The 14,885-nt window shown below is 41.7% G+C and overlaps 1 protein-coding gene across 1 annotated transcript in view; it reads left to right on the top strand.

Moving 5' to 3' along the window:
• The window catches only part of LOC134206327 (uncharacterized), a 380,581-nt gene that overhangs the window by 124,806 nt on the left and 240,890 nt on the right, over positions 1-14,885 (top strand). The window contains exon 2 of the mRNA XM_062682026.1: positions 9,361-9,381. Within this exon, the coding sequence (XP_062538010.1) occupies positions 9,361-9,381 (21 nt within the window). The remainder of the gene's footprint in view (positions 1-9,360; positions 9,382-14,885) is intronic.

Here is a 14,885-nt window from a genome sequence, read left to right as displayed (position 1 = left end):
AAATTATTCAATTCTCCAAACACAAGCCTGTTTGGATTTATTTTGGCAATGTCCTCCGTTTTGTTCTCTATTATCACTGTCGTTTTGTTATTTTTCGCGTGGTAAATTCCCGGGAGTACAACTATCTCATCAGTCAGAGGTAGTTCGTTGTCAATGAAAAAATCCCCGTTTGTAACATCAGTGGACAATGTAATACCTATTTGTTCGTTGGAATTAACGCAAACTGTGTATGAATCAGGATATTTCTTTTCAAGGGTATAGTGCAATTTGGAAACTGTAGTTTGTTGGAGTGGGTGATAATATTAGCTTTTAAATCGGCCAAAGATTCATACCCTATAAGTCCGTCAAAAAGGAGTGAAATTTGTGGAGGTGAAAGTTAGTGGAAGTCTCCCTTTGAAAGGAGAGAATTTTATGTATTTGTCTATCTTATGATGTCCGTTGACGCTCTTTACTACCGATGGGTTTGACATTTTATCCATGATGTACCTACTAATGATGGATTAATATAATTTTTGTTGGCTCCCGTGTCAATGAGGAGTTTAAGATTACCAAATTCTGTTTTAAGTTCGATATAAGGCAGAAAGTTGTTGCTTCCTATTTTTCTTCTATTAAGTCGGAAGTTATTCGAAATTTACGTCGTCAACAGGGGTTTCCGACGATTCATTGGGTGCAAGGGATTCTGATGATTCATTGGTTACACAAGCAGAGTTATCAATGGTGTTTCCTTGTTCATGATCACTGTGGAGATGGTTGCTAACATCGTTAGAATAAAATGGATTTGTTTCTAGGTAATATTCTTCTGGGTACTGATATTGTTCATATGGATAGTAGTGGTTGGCTAATTCGATGTTTCTTAATTCTTCAACATGAAATCTGTTAGCTTGAGGTGAAAAATGATTTCGTGGGGAAATTGGTTGTAATTAGGTAGGGGTCGATTCATGTAATTGACATGTTTGCTCATAGTAGAGGGGTCGACATCCATCAGGACGGCCTTGGAATTGGTTTTGGGAATGGTCTTGGGGCCATCTCTGGTGGAATAACATTTCTAGTAGGAAGTCTTTGAGGCATGTAATTATTGGGATAAGGTGGTCGTTGTGGACGTGGTCCTGGTGACGGTGGGAATCTTTGAGATGAGTTGAAATGAGTATGTGTTTGATGGCGTGGAGCAAATGTTGGTTTGGCTGGGACAGGTGGTAACGGCTTGAAATTTGGTTTTGCATAATTATAATTTTGTTCCTCCAGACACAATCGAAGGGCATCCTTCATTGTATCTGGTCCGCGTGCCCTAATTATTGGACCTAAGGGTTCTTTTAACCCAGCCAAAAAGACTTTTAGCCCCATCTGTTGATAAAACTCCTTTTTCGAGGCAATAACTGCTGCATTATTTTCAATAATGTTTAAATTATTGATCAGTAATGAAATGGTGTGGGACACCTTGCTGTAAAACTCTTCGACGTTGTTTGTTTGATAAATTTTGAAAAGATCACGAGTTAGAGACACTTCGTCTCGTCGATCGCTATAATGAGTAATTAGATTTTGTTTCATCTCGTTCCAATTTAAATTGGTGCCATACAACTCGAGTATGTTGTCTGCGTCACCAATAATTTTTGTGCGAACCGCTTGGATCCACATTGTGCACGTTACTTCCCTCCGCTTCATTTAGTAAAGGCATTATGTTGTCGATTGCCCTGATAAATGAGTTTAATTTCACTGGGTTCCCCATCGAAGCAGGGAAGATCCCGTATAATTTGTGGGGTTTGGAGAGATTTTAAAATGCTCTCTGTTCTCCCAATATTACCAACGGTTGGTGCTGGGGCACATTCGCATGTTGGTGGAGCGCTTGTTCGGCTTGAGCTCGAACGTGCGCTAGCTCTTCGTCGCGATTAGACACGTGTTGAGCTAACTCTTGGAGTTGCCGTTGCAGCTCCTCAATTTGTTGGTCTTGCAAATTTCTCGCCATATCAAACCGATTATTACTTCTTCGGGCAATTTTCGCACTATTTTAACACTGTTAAGCACTGAATCACTTTTATCTTACACTTGTATCTTTAAGAAAATTAAAATTCACTTACCTAAGTTTTTATCGATGTTCCTTCGATAGTAGAGAGGACGTGTCCGATTATCCGTCGATGCTGGTCTCTCTCAGGATGTCGATATTCCTTCGACAGATTCTGGTTCTTTATGATTATCCGCGTTGGCCTTTTCTTCTCTGGGATGTGCTGCAAGTCTTCGATATTCCCTCGAAGATGTCTTTTCGACGAACACACTCACTCGCGAACTAAGAACTCGGACGCGGATCCTACCGACTGCGCCAGTTAAATCACGGGGATTCGAACATGAGTTTTTAAAAAAGAACGTCTACTCTAAATCACTGTTAAACCAAGAATGATAATTATATTCAATTCTACTTAGAGCTAACCTATGCAATTGAAACTAGCTGACCTACACTTTCCGAAGCCTGTCCAAGGGTCGATCACTGTTGTCGTCGTTGTCCGGATGTTATTTTGTTGATGCCGCAGTTTATCGTCAAAAGGTAAATGTGCTGTAGGCTGTTTTGCGTTTGCCGGTCGCTCACGTGGTTGTTGGGGTTGATGCTTTTTGATGATTCGGGCCAAATAGTGTTTGTAGGATGTTTGGTGTTTTATCGTTGCCAACTTGATGTGACGTGGTGGGTTGGTTGGTAACTTAAATATTAGAAAAGCATAGTCCAAACCAGTGTTTTTTTCATTATTTGGCTACTAATGAATGTGTGGTATCTCACAATGGTGTATATTAGAATCTATTATCTTCATTGACAAATTCTCTCAGAAGTACTTTAAGTATTTTCGATCTACGTTGGGTTCTTTTTGAGCCTATTGAAAAAGTTGGTGAACAGAAAATTTACCTTCCAATTTCCATCTTATATTTTTAATCCACCCTCGTTAGTTCTACAAACCCGTTTTTACGCAAAATTCTCAATGAGGTTTTCTACCCAACTGTCAAATCTTAGCTGGAATAATTCCTCATTCTATATAAAATGCATTTACCAAATGTTATATTTAAGCTATTCTTCAACGTATCTTGTTAAATTTGCTTTCAACCAGATTCAACAAAAAAAAAACCAGATTAATCCACCTAGCGACCATAATGCCTTTCTCGTGCATCGTAAAATGTACTGAAAAAATCACATAAGAAAGGTCAAAAAAGCACTTTAGGGGAATAGATTGCATGTTTTCTATCATTATGCATGTTTTTGCATTAATTACTATGCATTCCCACCATTCTTGAAAAAACATTTTTTTTCGATTTTGAATTTTTTCCAAGGAGAGACTTTTGGAAAAAAAACAATGATTTTTCAATAATTCCGAAATGCAATGTTCGATCGGGCCAATTTTCAATAGCAAACAATGGGACCGCATCCCCGAATGCAACTTGTTGGGAGTAAATCGGGTAATGCTAAGTTCCAAAAAGTGTGTCTACAAAATTTGTTCACATACACACACACACATATACATACGCACATACAGACATCACCTCGATTCGTCGAACTGAGTCGATCGGTATATAACACTATGGGTCTCCGGGCCTTATATCAAAAGTTGTTTTTGGAGTAGTCCTATAGCCTTTCGGTGCAACTGTGTTGTACGAGAAAGGCAAAAACAATAAAATGCGGATTAAATAGTGACAAAGGATATCTCAACTTATTTTAGATACGTATAATAAGCCATGCAGACAACTTGCTGTTTGTCTCAGGCAATTCATTGACTTCTTTAATGTCAAATTTCCCAAAGAATCATGACGCCTCTTTAAATCATAATAATCATAAAAGTGTTGCAGTCAAATGAGCAAACAGCAACATGGTGTGCGAAACAGAGAGCGAGTAGGTACAATGCGAGAAGAATGTAAACTTCCACAGCATCCTCGTATAGCTCTCCAACTGCGTGCGTTAATTTCGATATGGTGCACCGGCGTGGTCCCGCCTGATACAGTTTAATGAGCTATATCAAATATATTATACATTTCCACAAAAATATGCCTACCACACTTCTGCTACAACATTTGATTTTCCGTTTGCATTCGAATAAACATAATCGATTAAGTTTGCAAAAAAACATCATCTTCTTCTTCTTCATATTGGCATTACATCCCCACACTGGGACAGAGCCGCCTCGCAGCTTAGTGTTCATTAAGCACTTCCACAGTTATTAACTGCGAGGTTTCTAAGCCAGGTTACCATTTTTGCATTCGTATATCATGAGGCTAGCACGATGATACTTTATGCCCAGGGAAGTCGAGACAATTTCCAATCCGAAAATTGCCTAGACCGGCACCGGGAATCGAACCCAGCCACCCTCAGCATGGTCTTGCTTTGTAGCTGCGCGTCTTACCGCACATCAAGCATCCCTATTTTTTTCTCATGATGACATTTTGAAGTGTGTTTAAAACGATCGTCATATTTTGGGTAGTTCGACTTACGTGTGTATCGATCCTTTTGGATGCGAGTTGGCGCCACATGTGGTGTCGCCAAAATTTCGTGAGAGTGAATCATATTTTTAATATAGTATATTTGGTACAATAAGACGCTAATAAGACCGATGGCCCTCTACGGATATGAAACTTGGACCATGCTCGAGGAGGACTTGCAAGCACTAGGAGTATTCGAGAGACGCATGCTTATGACCATCTTTGGCGGTGTGCAAGAAGACGGTGTGAGGCGGCGAAGGATGAACCAGTGGTGAACCACGAACTCGCCCAGCTCTACGGCGAACCCAGTATCCAGAAGGTAGCTAAAGCCGGAAGGGTACGATGGGCAGGGCATGTTGCAAGAATGCCGGACAGCAACCCTGCAAAGATGGTGTTCGCTTCCGATCCGGCAGGTACGAGACGACTTGGCGAGCGTGGGGCGCATTCGAGGATGGAGAGATGCGGCCTCGAACCGTGTATTGTGGCATCAAATTGTTGATTCAGTGTTATCCGTTTAGATGTAAACTAAATAAATGAATGAAATTTCCAGGGCTGTTTCATGAAGAAAGATAGATTGAATTCGATATTATTTTCATGTTTGATTGGATTTCGATCAATTTTGGATTGCAATCGTATTGGTTTAAGATAGGAATTGATTGGAGCGATAGAATTTCAGTGCTATTTTGGAGAGAACTCGCCTCATTGAAATACAGATGAATTTCGGGTTTGATTAGATTTGGATGAAATTAATATTGGTTTTCTATTGAGTTTTGCTTTTGAGTCGTTGAAGGGCGAATTTAGATTGCATTTGGATAATACTTGAATTTGATCAAATACTTTCCAAGATTGTTTAAGGATTGCTAAGATTGTGTGTTGTTTTCAAAACTTTTTCCGAGGGCTTCTAATTATCCATTTAAACATACTTTATTTATCATAGCTATCAAAAATTTTAATTATTCGCATATGTTGATTCCAACAACAAATTTTTCACCTCTGGAAAACTTTTAGACCAACATATTTCGATCATTTAGTAATCTGGGATCGATCATTTCGTAGTTTGTCAATAACTCATTAAAAACAGGCAGTTAAGTGAACGCACTAAAATACAAATTTTCAACTCTAACGTGAAATCTGTGCTGTTATACGCTAGCAAAACTTGGTGTGTATCAGTGGAGAACACTCAACGGCTGCACTGCCGCTAATCGCAAGTCAAACTTATCTGGATATGGCGTCCATATACAGATAAGTATGACTTGCGGCTAGCGGCAGTGCAGGTGTTCATCAACAGATGCCTGCGGTATATAATTCGGGCCTGGTGGCCTCACATCTGGATCTCAAACAACGAGCTCCATCGTCGTTGTCACCAGAGGCCGATAGCAACAGAAATTCGGGATCGGAAGTGGGGCTGGGTCGGCCACACTCTACGTAGGGGCGGAAACGAAATCTGTAAACAAGCATTAGACTGGAACCCAGCTGGACATCGCAGCAGAGGCAGACCCAGAGGCTCATGGCGGCGAAGCCTCAATAAAGAAATAAAAGAAGCCGACCGGAATCTAACCTGGCAACAGGTTAAAGCGATAGCTGGACAACGCTCAGGATGGAGAACTTTCAAGTCGGCCCTTTGCACCACTGGAGTGTGGTAAACAAAAGCCGAATCGAAATTACTGAACACAAAGCCGGATGAAAATCAACCGGCACACTGTGCGTTCTCGTCGAGATCTGTCACAAGAAGAACGATAGACGCTTTCTCCCATTATCTCGTATGCAAATCTTTCTCTTCTTCTTTTTCTTCAGAACTTTCGTTGAAACGGACAAGCAGTCACACTCGATCAAAGCGTTTTATCGAATGCACTCATAACAGAATTCAATCAGGAAACAAAGTATCCTGAATAATAATCACTTTGTGCCTTATTCGAAATAATTATATTAAGGTGACACGGGAAGCACAAACAATCATCAAATCGTCATCAATTCATCATTGAATGCTTAATTTTTTCTACAACTGATACATGCTGATACTTTTACAGTTACATCAAACAGCTGAAATCCGAGATACGCCGCTCCAAAATTACGAGGTGGAAATGCTAGAAAAGACAAAAGATAGGAAAAATAACACGGTTTGAAGTGCCTTCCTGAGTCACCTTAATCTAAACTATGTGTACCACAATGAGGAGCAGAAAAGAATAAATTTTGGCTGTTACTCTTTTTTCAAATGTTGGTCTGATTGCGTATATGTGGGCTGTCGCATATGAACCGATAGAACGGTTGTTATAATTGTCATGATTGAACCAAAGCGACCATCATTGAAAGACTGTCATGATGCTGTACATTTGGAGAGCCTACTATACACAGCTCATGACAAAATTTAAAACATTAAAACCGGCTCAAAATAAGTTTCTAATCTAACCCTCAATTCAAAATAAAGTGAAAATTTCGTTGGTAGATATTCTGCTAAAATCATTATGGATATTCCAACTGACTTCGCTTGCTAATATATAATCAAGACCTGAACAGATAAAATATGTTGTGATTTTGAATGTATTTTCATGCACATATTTGAAGCATGCAAATAAACGTAACATTCAATCTTCTTCTTCCTTTTATTGGCATTACATCCCCACACTGGGACGCTAGTGTACTTGCAATATTCTTGCATATATGAAATATTGCTTTAGCTTGAGATCCCTCATACCTACACCCAAGTTGTATTCGCCAACACTGTTCAGGATGTCTAGCACTACAAAGCGGTGCTCAATATAATGAGCACTTCTTCCAATTTTTAAATGTGTGCGATAAGAGTATTTGCACTGAGGAGAACTCTATATATCGAAATATCTTGAGTAGTCTAAAATAATGAATTCAAATATACCATACCCTGGCGGCCGAGTTCTCAACTTATCAACGCCTCATGTCAAGGCACATGCCTTCCTGCATAACCTTTTTTAAAAAAGGTGCATTTCAAATGGGTAGGATTCATGAAATCATGAATCATGAAAAATCACTGTTTTGTACCCTTCTTCACTAAAACCCTCCCGCGATGAACCCGCCCTGCTAATAGTCAATCTTTGGTAACGACCTGAAAGATGATTAAATTATCTTTCGAAACAGCCCCAGAAATCCAAAATTGGTCAAACATTGAAAAAGTTATAGCTATTTTAATTTGGGGTCAATTTGACCCCAGAGCACAGACAACGTAAGTTTTTTTGAACACAGACAGAAGGTTAAGCACTTCCACAATTATAAACTGCGAGGTTTCTAAGCCAAGCTACCATTTTTGCATTCGTATATCATGAGGCTAACACGATGATACTTTTATGCCCAGGGAAGTCGAGGCAATTTACAATCCGAAAATCGAACCCAGCCAGCCTCAGCATGGCATTGCTTTGTAGCCGCGCGTCTTACTGCACGGCTAAGGAGCGCTTGCTTGTAAAATTCAGTCAAATTTGATTGAATATCGAATGTTATTTCGTTTGATGGGATAAGGTGCAATTTTACACATCGTTGAATTTTCAAAATTATTTGCTATGTGAGATCGGGACTGCTTCACTGTACTGTTCAAGAGATAAACTAGCAGAAGAATCTGTAGCAGAATGGAGCTCTAAAATGGCAAAAACAGAGGTAAAAATAAGCTCACCTTTTGCTGCATTCCCAAGAGTTTAGGAAAAATAATTCCAATAATTCCTCTTACCATGAAACAAATTTCATCCTCCATCCTAATACATATCCTACCTTTCTTACCATCTTCCATAAAATTATAAACAAAACCATTCAGAAGCAGAAACTCTATTATTAGAATTCGTTAATCGGATTGGAAGGAATTTTGTGCACGTCTTGCAGACATGATACATGCATGGAGCAATTGTGGTTCCATCAATTCGGCGAATGACTTTGTTGTGACTGCTGTTGATAAGAAGATCGTAAATTTTGTGAAAGCTGCTTGGGAGCAGTTTCGGGTGCAGTGGTCGATTAAAAGATTAGATAAGATTACTTCGTTTTCATCAATTGGGGTGGCTTCTATAAGGGGTTTAAGATATTGTAAAATGATACTATTTGCAATTAGGCAATTCACGGTGCTCAACCTGCGATAGGATCTTTGCCATTGATTTTTCGGTTCTTCTGCACTCTCTCAGATTTATGGCTCATTTTTTTCGCGATTGAGGTGAGTTATAAGCAGATAGGGTATCTGTACCAGTTTTGGCCATGTTCCTAATTTGGCCAGTTTCTCGCATAATTCCAAAAATAAAGCAATTTTCGAAGGTTTTATTAGCTGTAACAGTAGCTTCTTCGCAGTGGAAACTGATTGATAGTGTTTGGAAAATATGCATTTTTCAAGGTTGGCCATATTAAGCACTAAGGTGGCAACATCCGGTTTACACTTACCATACAATAATGTTTTCATTTTTCTTTAATATACGGTAATGTGTTTTACTTTTCCAATTTCATATACGCATGACATAACAAAACTTTGCTAGTTGTCATGTTAAAGAACATAGGCTCGTATGGTACCAGTGAGCATGCAAATTCATGAGGCTGATCAATAAGGCCGAAATGGTTATTTAAATGATCGCCGCTATGAATTCTAGCGAAATTCTCTTTAACAAAGCATCATCAAAAATAATCATCAAAATAAGGCTCGTAATCGACAAAAATCTTACAACGCATAACGACTTGGTTTTATCTATGTCTGCCATAAATGTACTTTGACGATTGATTTTTGTCTCGCCAAGGCCATTCGATCGACTCTGGTTCACCAATGTGACGTGCAAGTGCACTACACCATCCAGTCGCAAACATTTTATGTATCAATTTGCTGTGCAGTAATTTCGATGTTCCCCATTCATCAGTGAACCCATTCTGATTCTGATAAACGAAGAGTTCAAGACCACAAATTTTAACAATGTTTTTCTCTCGTTTCAGGCACATGTAAAGGATGCAGCTGTAAGTTCTGTACGTATTCATTTTTATTCCTTCAAACTGTAGTTTTAGTTAAACGATTTGTAGGTTGAACATAAATTCAAAGCATTTTGCATAGCTTCTTGCTTATAAGTGGCGAAAATTAAAATAAGTAATAACAATATGTCTCATAATTGCAATACACAAAAATCCAGTTACGTATTTCGAAAGTGCAAAGAATAAATAATACAAACACATCTTCACCACTACAGTGCACTTACTCGGTTTTTCAAACGATTTCTGTGTTACATTTTAACTTCTATTGATGAGCAATTTGGTCGATGAAATTGATGTTGCGAAATTGATTCCATTCACAGCACTTGCAAATTGATTGAATAGCAATCCAACACAAAAAAAAGCACTTTCAATCACATGGACAATAACTTGAATGGCTGTACTCAGTACAGTGCTAATTTTTATCGTGATGGAATGAAGGTTGAGGCCATTAACAACTTTTTCTGACTTATGGTCAGCACTATAGGCCGGTACCATGTTTTCCCTCTGCAGACAATGTTGGTCCCAACCCATTCAATGCGATCCAACTTCATCCAAAGCTTACCATCAATCATGATTCCCTCTTGTGATATGTATGCAAAGCTCCATTAATTTTACTCGTACAAATGAACAATTAACAATTCATCCCACGCATCATTGTCCGCCGGGGGCTTCTGTTTTTGCCTCAATCCGGCTGAGCCAACATGTTCCGATGGAGTCATTATTACACCGTTTGTCTTTCCCCGCCTTTCGGGATGGTTCCGCTTCGACGAAAGCGGGATTCGTTCTCGCTAAGCAGCAGCAGCAGCATTTCCGCTGGGACTCATAATAAACTTTTTAATTGCATTTACATTTGAAATTTAAATCATCTCATATATCACCGCGTGGCGGCAATATGTTCGTAGGTATCCTTTTCCCGAGCGCGCCACTGCAAAAAGTGCCGAACGGCCGTAATGCCATCGCTTCGCATAGGGGTAGGTAGGCTAATTTTATCGTCAAAAATATCGTTTTCAGTTTTTGCTGAACTTTTGGAGTACTATTTTGTGACCATTTATTGACATCAGTTTATTCACTGGTCAACAAAATACTTTTGAGTTCCAGTGATCTGACAAATCTTATTTATTTCCCTTACACTAAGCTATATCATCAGCCTGCACAATGGTGCGTGGATTCATCCAGGAAATTCTTTTATGTGCTTCTTTTCGGATAATCTTTAAACTTTTCTAGTCTAGTCAACACAAACACAGAAAGTTCGTGAAAGAATCCTGGAAAGTGATATATTCGACTACATCTATCACTTTTCTTGTCGATATTTATGTTTAAAGCACATTTTTGACGCGGGTGATAAGCGTAAATCAAAACCGCGTAAAAATGGGTTAACTTATAATCGATTTTTTTGTGGTTTTCACGTGTTTCCTAACCTTTTTTAAAAACCGCGTAAAAAATATTTTTTTGAAAAAATCCGCGTAAATCCCGAAAACCACATGAAATAAAAAACGCGTAAATCCAAAAAAACACTTAAAGACGACTTTTAATCTAAAATTGGTTTTTCGAAAGAGTGGAGAATTTTTCGATCACGAAAAGTTTCCTCCTTACCGGGGCGGGAATCGAACCCACATGCGTCTAGACGATTGACGTCGCTAATCACACGGCCACGAAGCCCACAGTTTTAATGAGATACTGCGAAAAAATATTCGGCTGCCGGTGGGACTTGAAAACAAGTCATCAATCAAGAAAAAATAGAATAGAATGTGTCCACAGCTTAACTTCTTGGCTATCCAAGAAATTCCTGGAGTAAGGCATTCAGATCTACTCGCGTAGCCAAAGGCCTGTCGACGTGTTTCAAATATGTTGCATGCTCCTTATAGTACATGAAATAAATTCCGAAATCCACGTGAAAATAGTCACGTAAATAACGACCCGATGATATATTGTATCTCCTCGAACGATGTTGTCAGAGCTTAACCATTGAAATTGAAAGTTTGGCCTTTATGGTCGCCTACTGTTTGGCTTTGCTCTGAGCACCTTCACCGGATTGCTGCTTGAGCCGTTTTTGGTTAGACACAGCCTTTTTCTCGTTGGCCGTCAGGGCGAAATCAATTGCCTTCTGGGCCATAGTTGCTTTCCTAGGAAGGAGAAGGCCTCGGTTTTGGCACCTCGCTGTCGCTCGGCCTTCTCGCTTTCTGCGGGTGGCTGATAAAAGAGTCCTGTTCTTGTCTTACGACTCGGTGCACCAGCAGGTTCTGTTTCAGTTCCTTACTGATGTTCTACCTTCCACTTGTGAACTCGATAACGTTATCGAGTTGTTCGACGACCACCCGCATCCCAGATAGTGGGCTAAATAGTGTACCCAAATCGCAAAGCACTCTAAATTACAGACACTATAGGTTCCATAGACGAGCTGAGGCGAAGACAAACGAACTCTCAATTAGTGTAGCCAAACGAACATGACGTCACGATTGCAATCCAAGCAACGGAACGTGTGACGTCAAAATCGCGTGGAACACTTCTCCCTTATCACCTCTCATCTATCACATCTTTACTTCATTTTTCACTTCTTACATCTCATTTCATTGCATTTATTCAGACTAAGGCCGAAGTGGCCTGTGCGGTATATAAGAGTCTTCTCCATTTGGCTCGGTGCATGGCTACACGTCGCCAACCGCGCAGTCTTGTACCCGTCGGATCGTTGTCAAGAACCATTTTCACCGGGTTAATGTCCGATATTCTGGCTACGTGCCCGGCCCACCGCAGTCGTCCGATTTTCGCGGGGTGAACGATGGATGGTTCTCCCAACAGCTGATGCAACTCGTGGTTCATTCGCCTCCTCCACGTACCCACGTCCGTCATCTGCACCCCATCATAGATGGTACGCAGCATTTTCCTTTTGAAAACTCCAAGTGCGCGTTGGCCCTCCACGAGCATCGACCAGGTCTCGTGTCCGTAGAGGACTACCGGTCTAATGAGCGTTTTGTAGATTGTCAGTTTGGTACGGCGGCGAACTCTATTCGATCGGAGCGTCTTGCGGAGTCCAAAGTACGTACGATTTCCAGCCACTATGCGTCTCCGAATTTCTCTGCTAGTATCATTTTCGGCAGTCACCAGTGAGCCTCGAGGTGGGTGGCTCACATTGTCTTCTTTTGAACCTCTTCCTATCATGTACTTCGTCTTCGACGTGTTGACGACTAGTCCGTTCCACTTAGCTTCCCTCTTCAGTCTGATAAAGGCTTCCTCCATATTCTCAAAGTTACGTGCCATAATATCTATGTCGTCGGCGAAGCCAAATAGCTGAACGGACTTATTTAAAATTGCAAAACTCGTGTCAATCGCTGCTCTTCGTATTACTCCTTCCAAAGCGATGTTGAATAACGGACACGAAAGACCATCACCTAGCCGTAACCATTTACGCGTTTCAAAGGGACTCGAGAATGCCCCTGAAACTCGAACTACGCACGTCACCCGATCCATCGTCGCTTTGATCAACCGTATCAGTTTATCCGGAAATCCGTGTTCGTGCATTAGCTGCCATAGCTGGTCCCGATCGATTGTATCATATGCGGCTTTGAAGTCGATGAATAAATGATGAGTGGGAACGTTGTATTCGCGGCATTTCTGCAGTACTTGGCGAATGGCGAACACCTGGTCCGTGGTTGAGCGTTCGCCCATAACACCCGCCTGGTACTGCCCCATGAACTCCCTTGCAATTGCTGCTAGTCGACGCATAAAATTTGGGAGAGTACCTTGTAGGCGGCGTTCAGCAATGTGATTGCGCGGTAGTTGCTACAGCTTATCGCCATTTTTGTAGATAGGACACACGACACCTTACATCTACTTCTGCGGCAAAACTTCCTCCTCCCAAATCCTGGTAATGACCCAGTGCAGCGCTCTAGCCAGTGCCTCACCACCGTGTTTAAATAGCTCTCCTGGTAGTTGGTCAACCTCAGGGGCTTTGTTGTTCTTCAGCCGGCCAATCTCCTCCTGGATTTCCTGGAGATCCGGAGGCGGTAAAATTATGTCCTGCGCGCGTTCTCCCAGGTCCATCACTATACCGCCATCTTCGTCTGCCACATCGCCATTCAGGTGTTCTTCGTAGTGCTGCCGCCACCTTTGGATCACCTCACGCTCGTTCGTAAGAAGGTTCCCGTTTATGTCCTTACACATATCAGGCTGTGGCACGTGGCCTTTACGTGAACGGTTTAACTTCTCATAGAACTTTCGTGTGTTATTAGCGCGGTACAGTTGCTCCGTCTCTTCACGGTCTCGATCTTCCTGCTGGCGCTTTTTCCTCCGGAAAATCGAGTTTTGTCTGTTCTGCGCCCGTTTATATCGTGCCTCGTTCGCCCTCGTGCGGTTACAGCAATCTCGCCCATGCTGCATTCTTCTCTTCTACTAACTGCTCACATTCGCCGTCATACCAGTCGTTTCTCTGATCCGGGGGCACCGTGCCAAGTGCAGCGGTTGCGGTGCTGCCAATGGCGAATCGAATATCTCTCCAGCCATCTTCAAGAGACTCTGCGCCTAGCTGCTCTTTCGTTGGGAGTGCCACTTCCAGCTGCTGCGCGTATTCTTGGGCTAGTCTACCGTCTTGTAGCCGCCCAAAATTGAGCCGCGGCGTCCGACTTCGACGCGTGTTGTACACCGTCGAGAGTTTTAAGCGCAGGCATACTACAACGAGGTAGTGGTCGTATTCAATATTCGCACTGCGGTAAGTGCGGACGTTCGTGATGTCGGAGAGGAATTTACCGTCGATTAGAACGTGGTCGATTTGGCTTTCCGATTCTTGGTTAGGTGATCTCCATGTGGCCTTGTGGATATTTTTGCGGGGAAAGAAGGTGCTTTTGACTACCATTCCGCGGGAGGCGGCGAAGTTTATGCATCGTTGGCAATTGTCATTCGATACGGTGTGCAGACTATCCGGTCCGATGACCGGTCTATATGCATTTCCTCCCTTCCTATCTGAGCGTTCATGTCACCGATGACGATTTTGACGTCCTGCAGTGGGCATCCATCGTATGTCTGCTCCAGCTGTGCATAGAACGCTTCTTTCTCGTCGTCGGATGTTCCTTCGTGTGGGAATTGCGTTGATGACACTATAGTTGAAGAAACGGCCTTTAATCCTTAGCTTGCACATCATTGCGTTGATTGTCTGCCACCCAATCACGCGCTGGCGCATCTTGCCCAACACTATGAAGCCGGTTCCCAGCTCGTTGGTGGTGCCACAGCTTTGGTAGATGGTAGCCGGTCGATGTCAGATTTTCCACACTTTCTGTCCTGTCCAGCAGATTTCCTGCAGCACCACGACGTCGAAGTTGCGGGGATGTAATTCATCGTAGATCATCCTGTTGCAACCTGCGAAACCTAGCGACTTACATTTCCATGTTCCAAGCTTTCAATCGTTATCCTTTATTCGTCGCCTAGGTCTTTGCCGAGTCGCATTATCTCTTATATTGGTTTTCCAGGCGGCTTATTGGGCCTGTCTCGTCGGAGGGCCGTCG

The sequence above is a fragment of the Armigeres subalbatus genome, chromosome 1, assembly GCF_024139115.2.
Source record: "Armigeres subalbatus isolate Guangzhou_Male chromosome 1, GZ_Asu_2, whole genome shotgun sequence".
Classification (NCBI taxonomy): domain Eukaryota; kingdom Metazoa; phylum Arthropoda; class Insecta; order Diptera; family Culicidae; genus Armigeres; species Armigeres subalbatus.
This window is presented reverse-complemented; position numbering and strand designations above follow the sequence as displayed.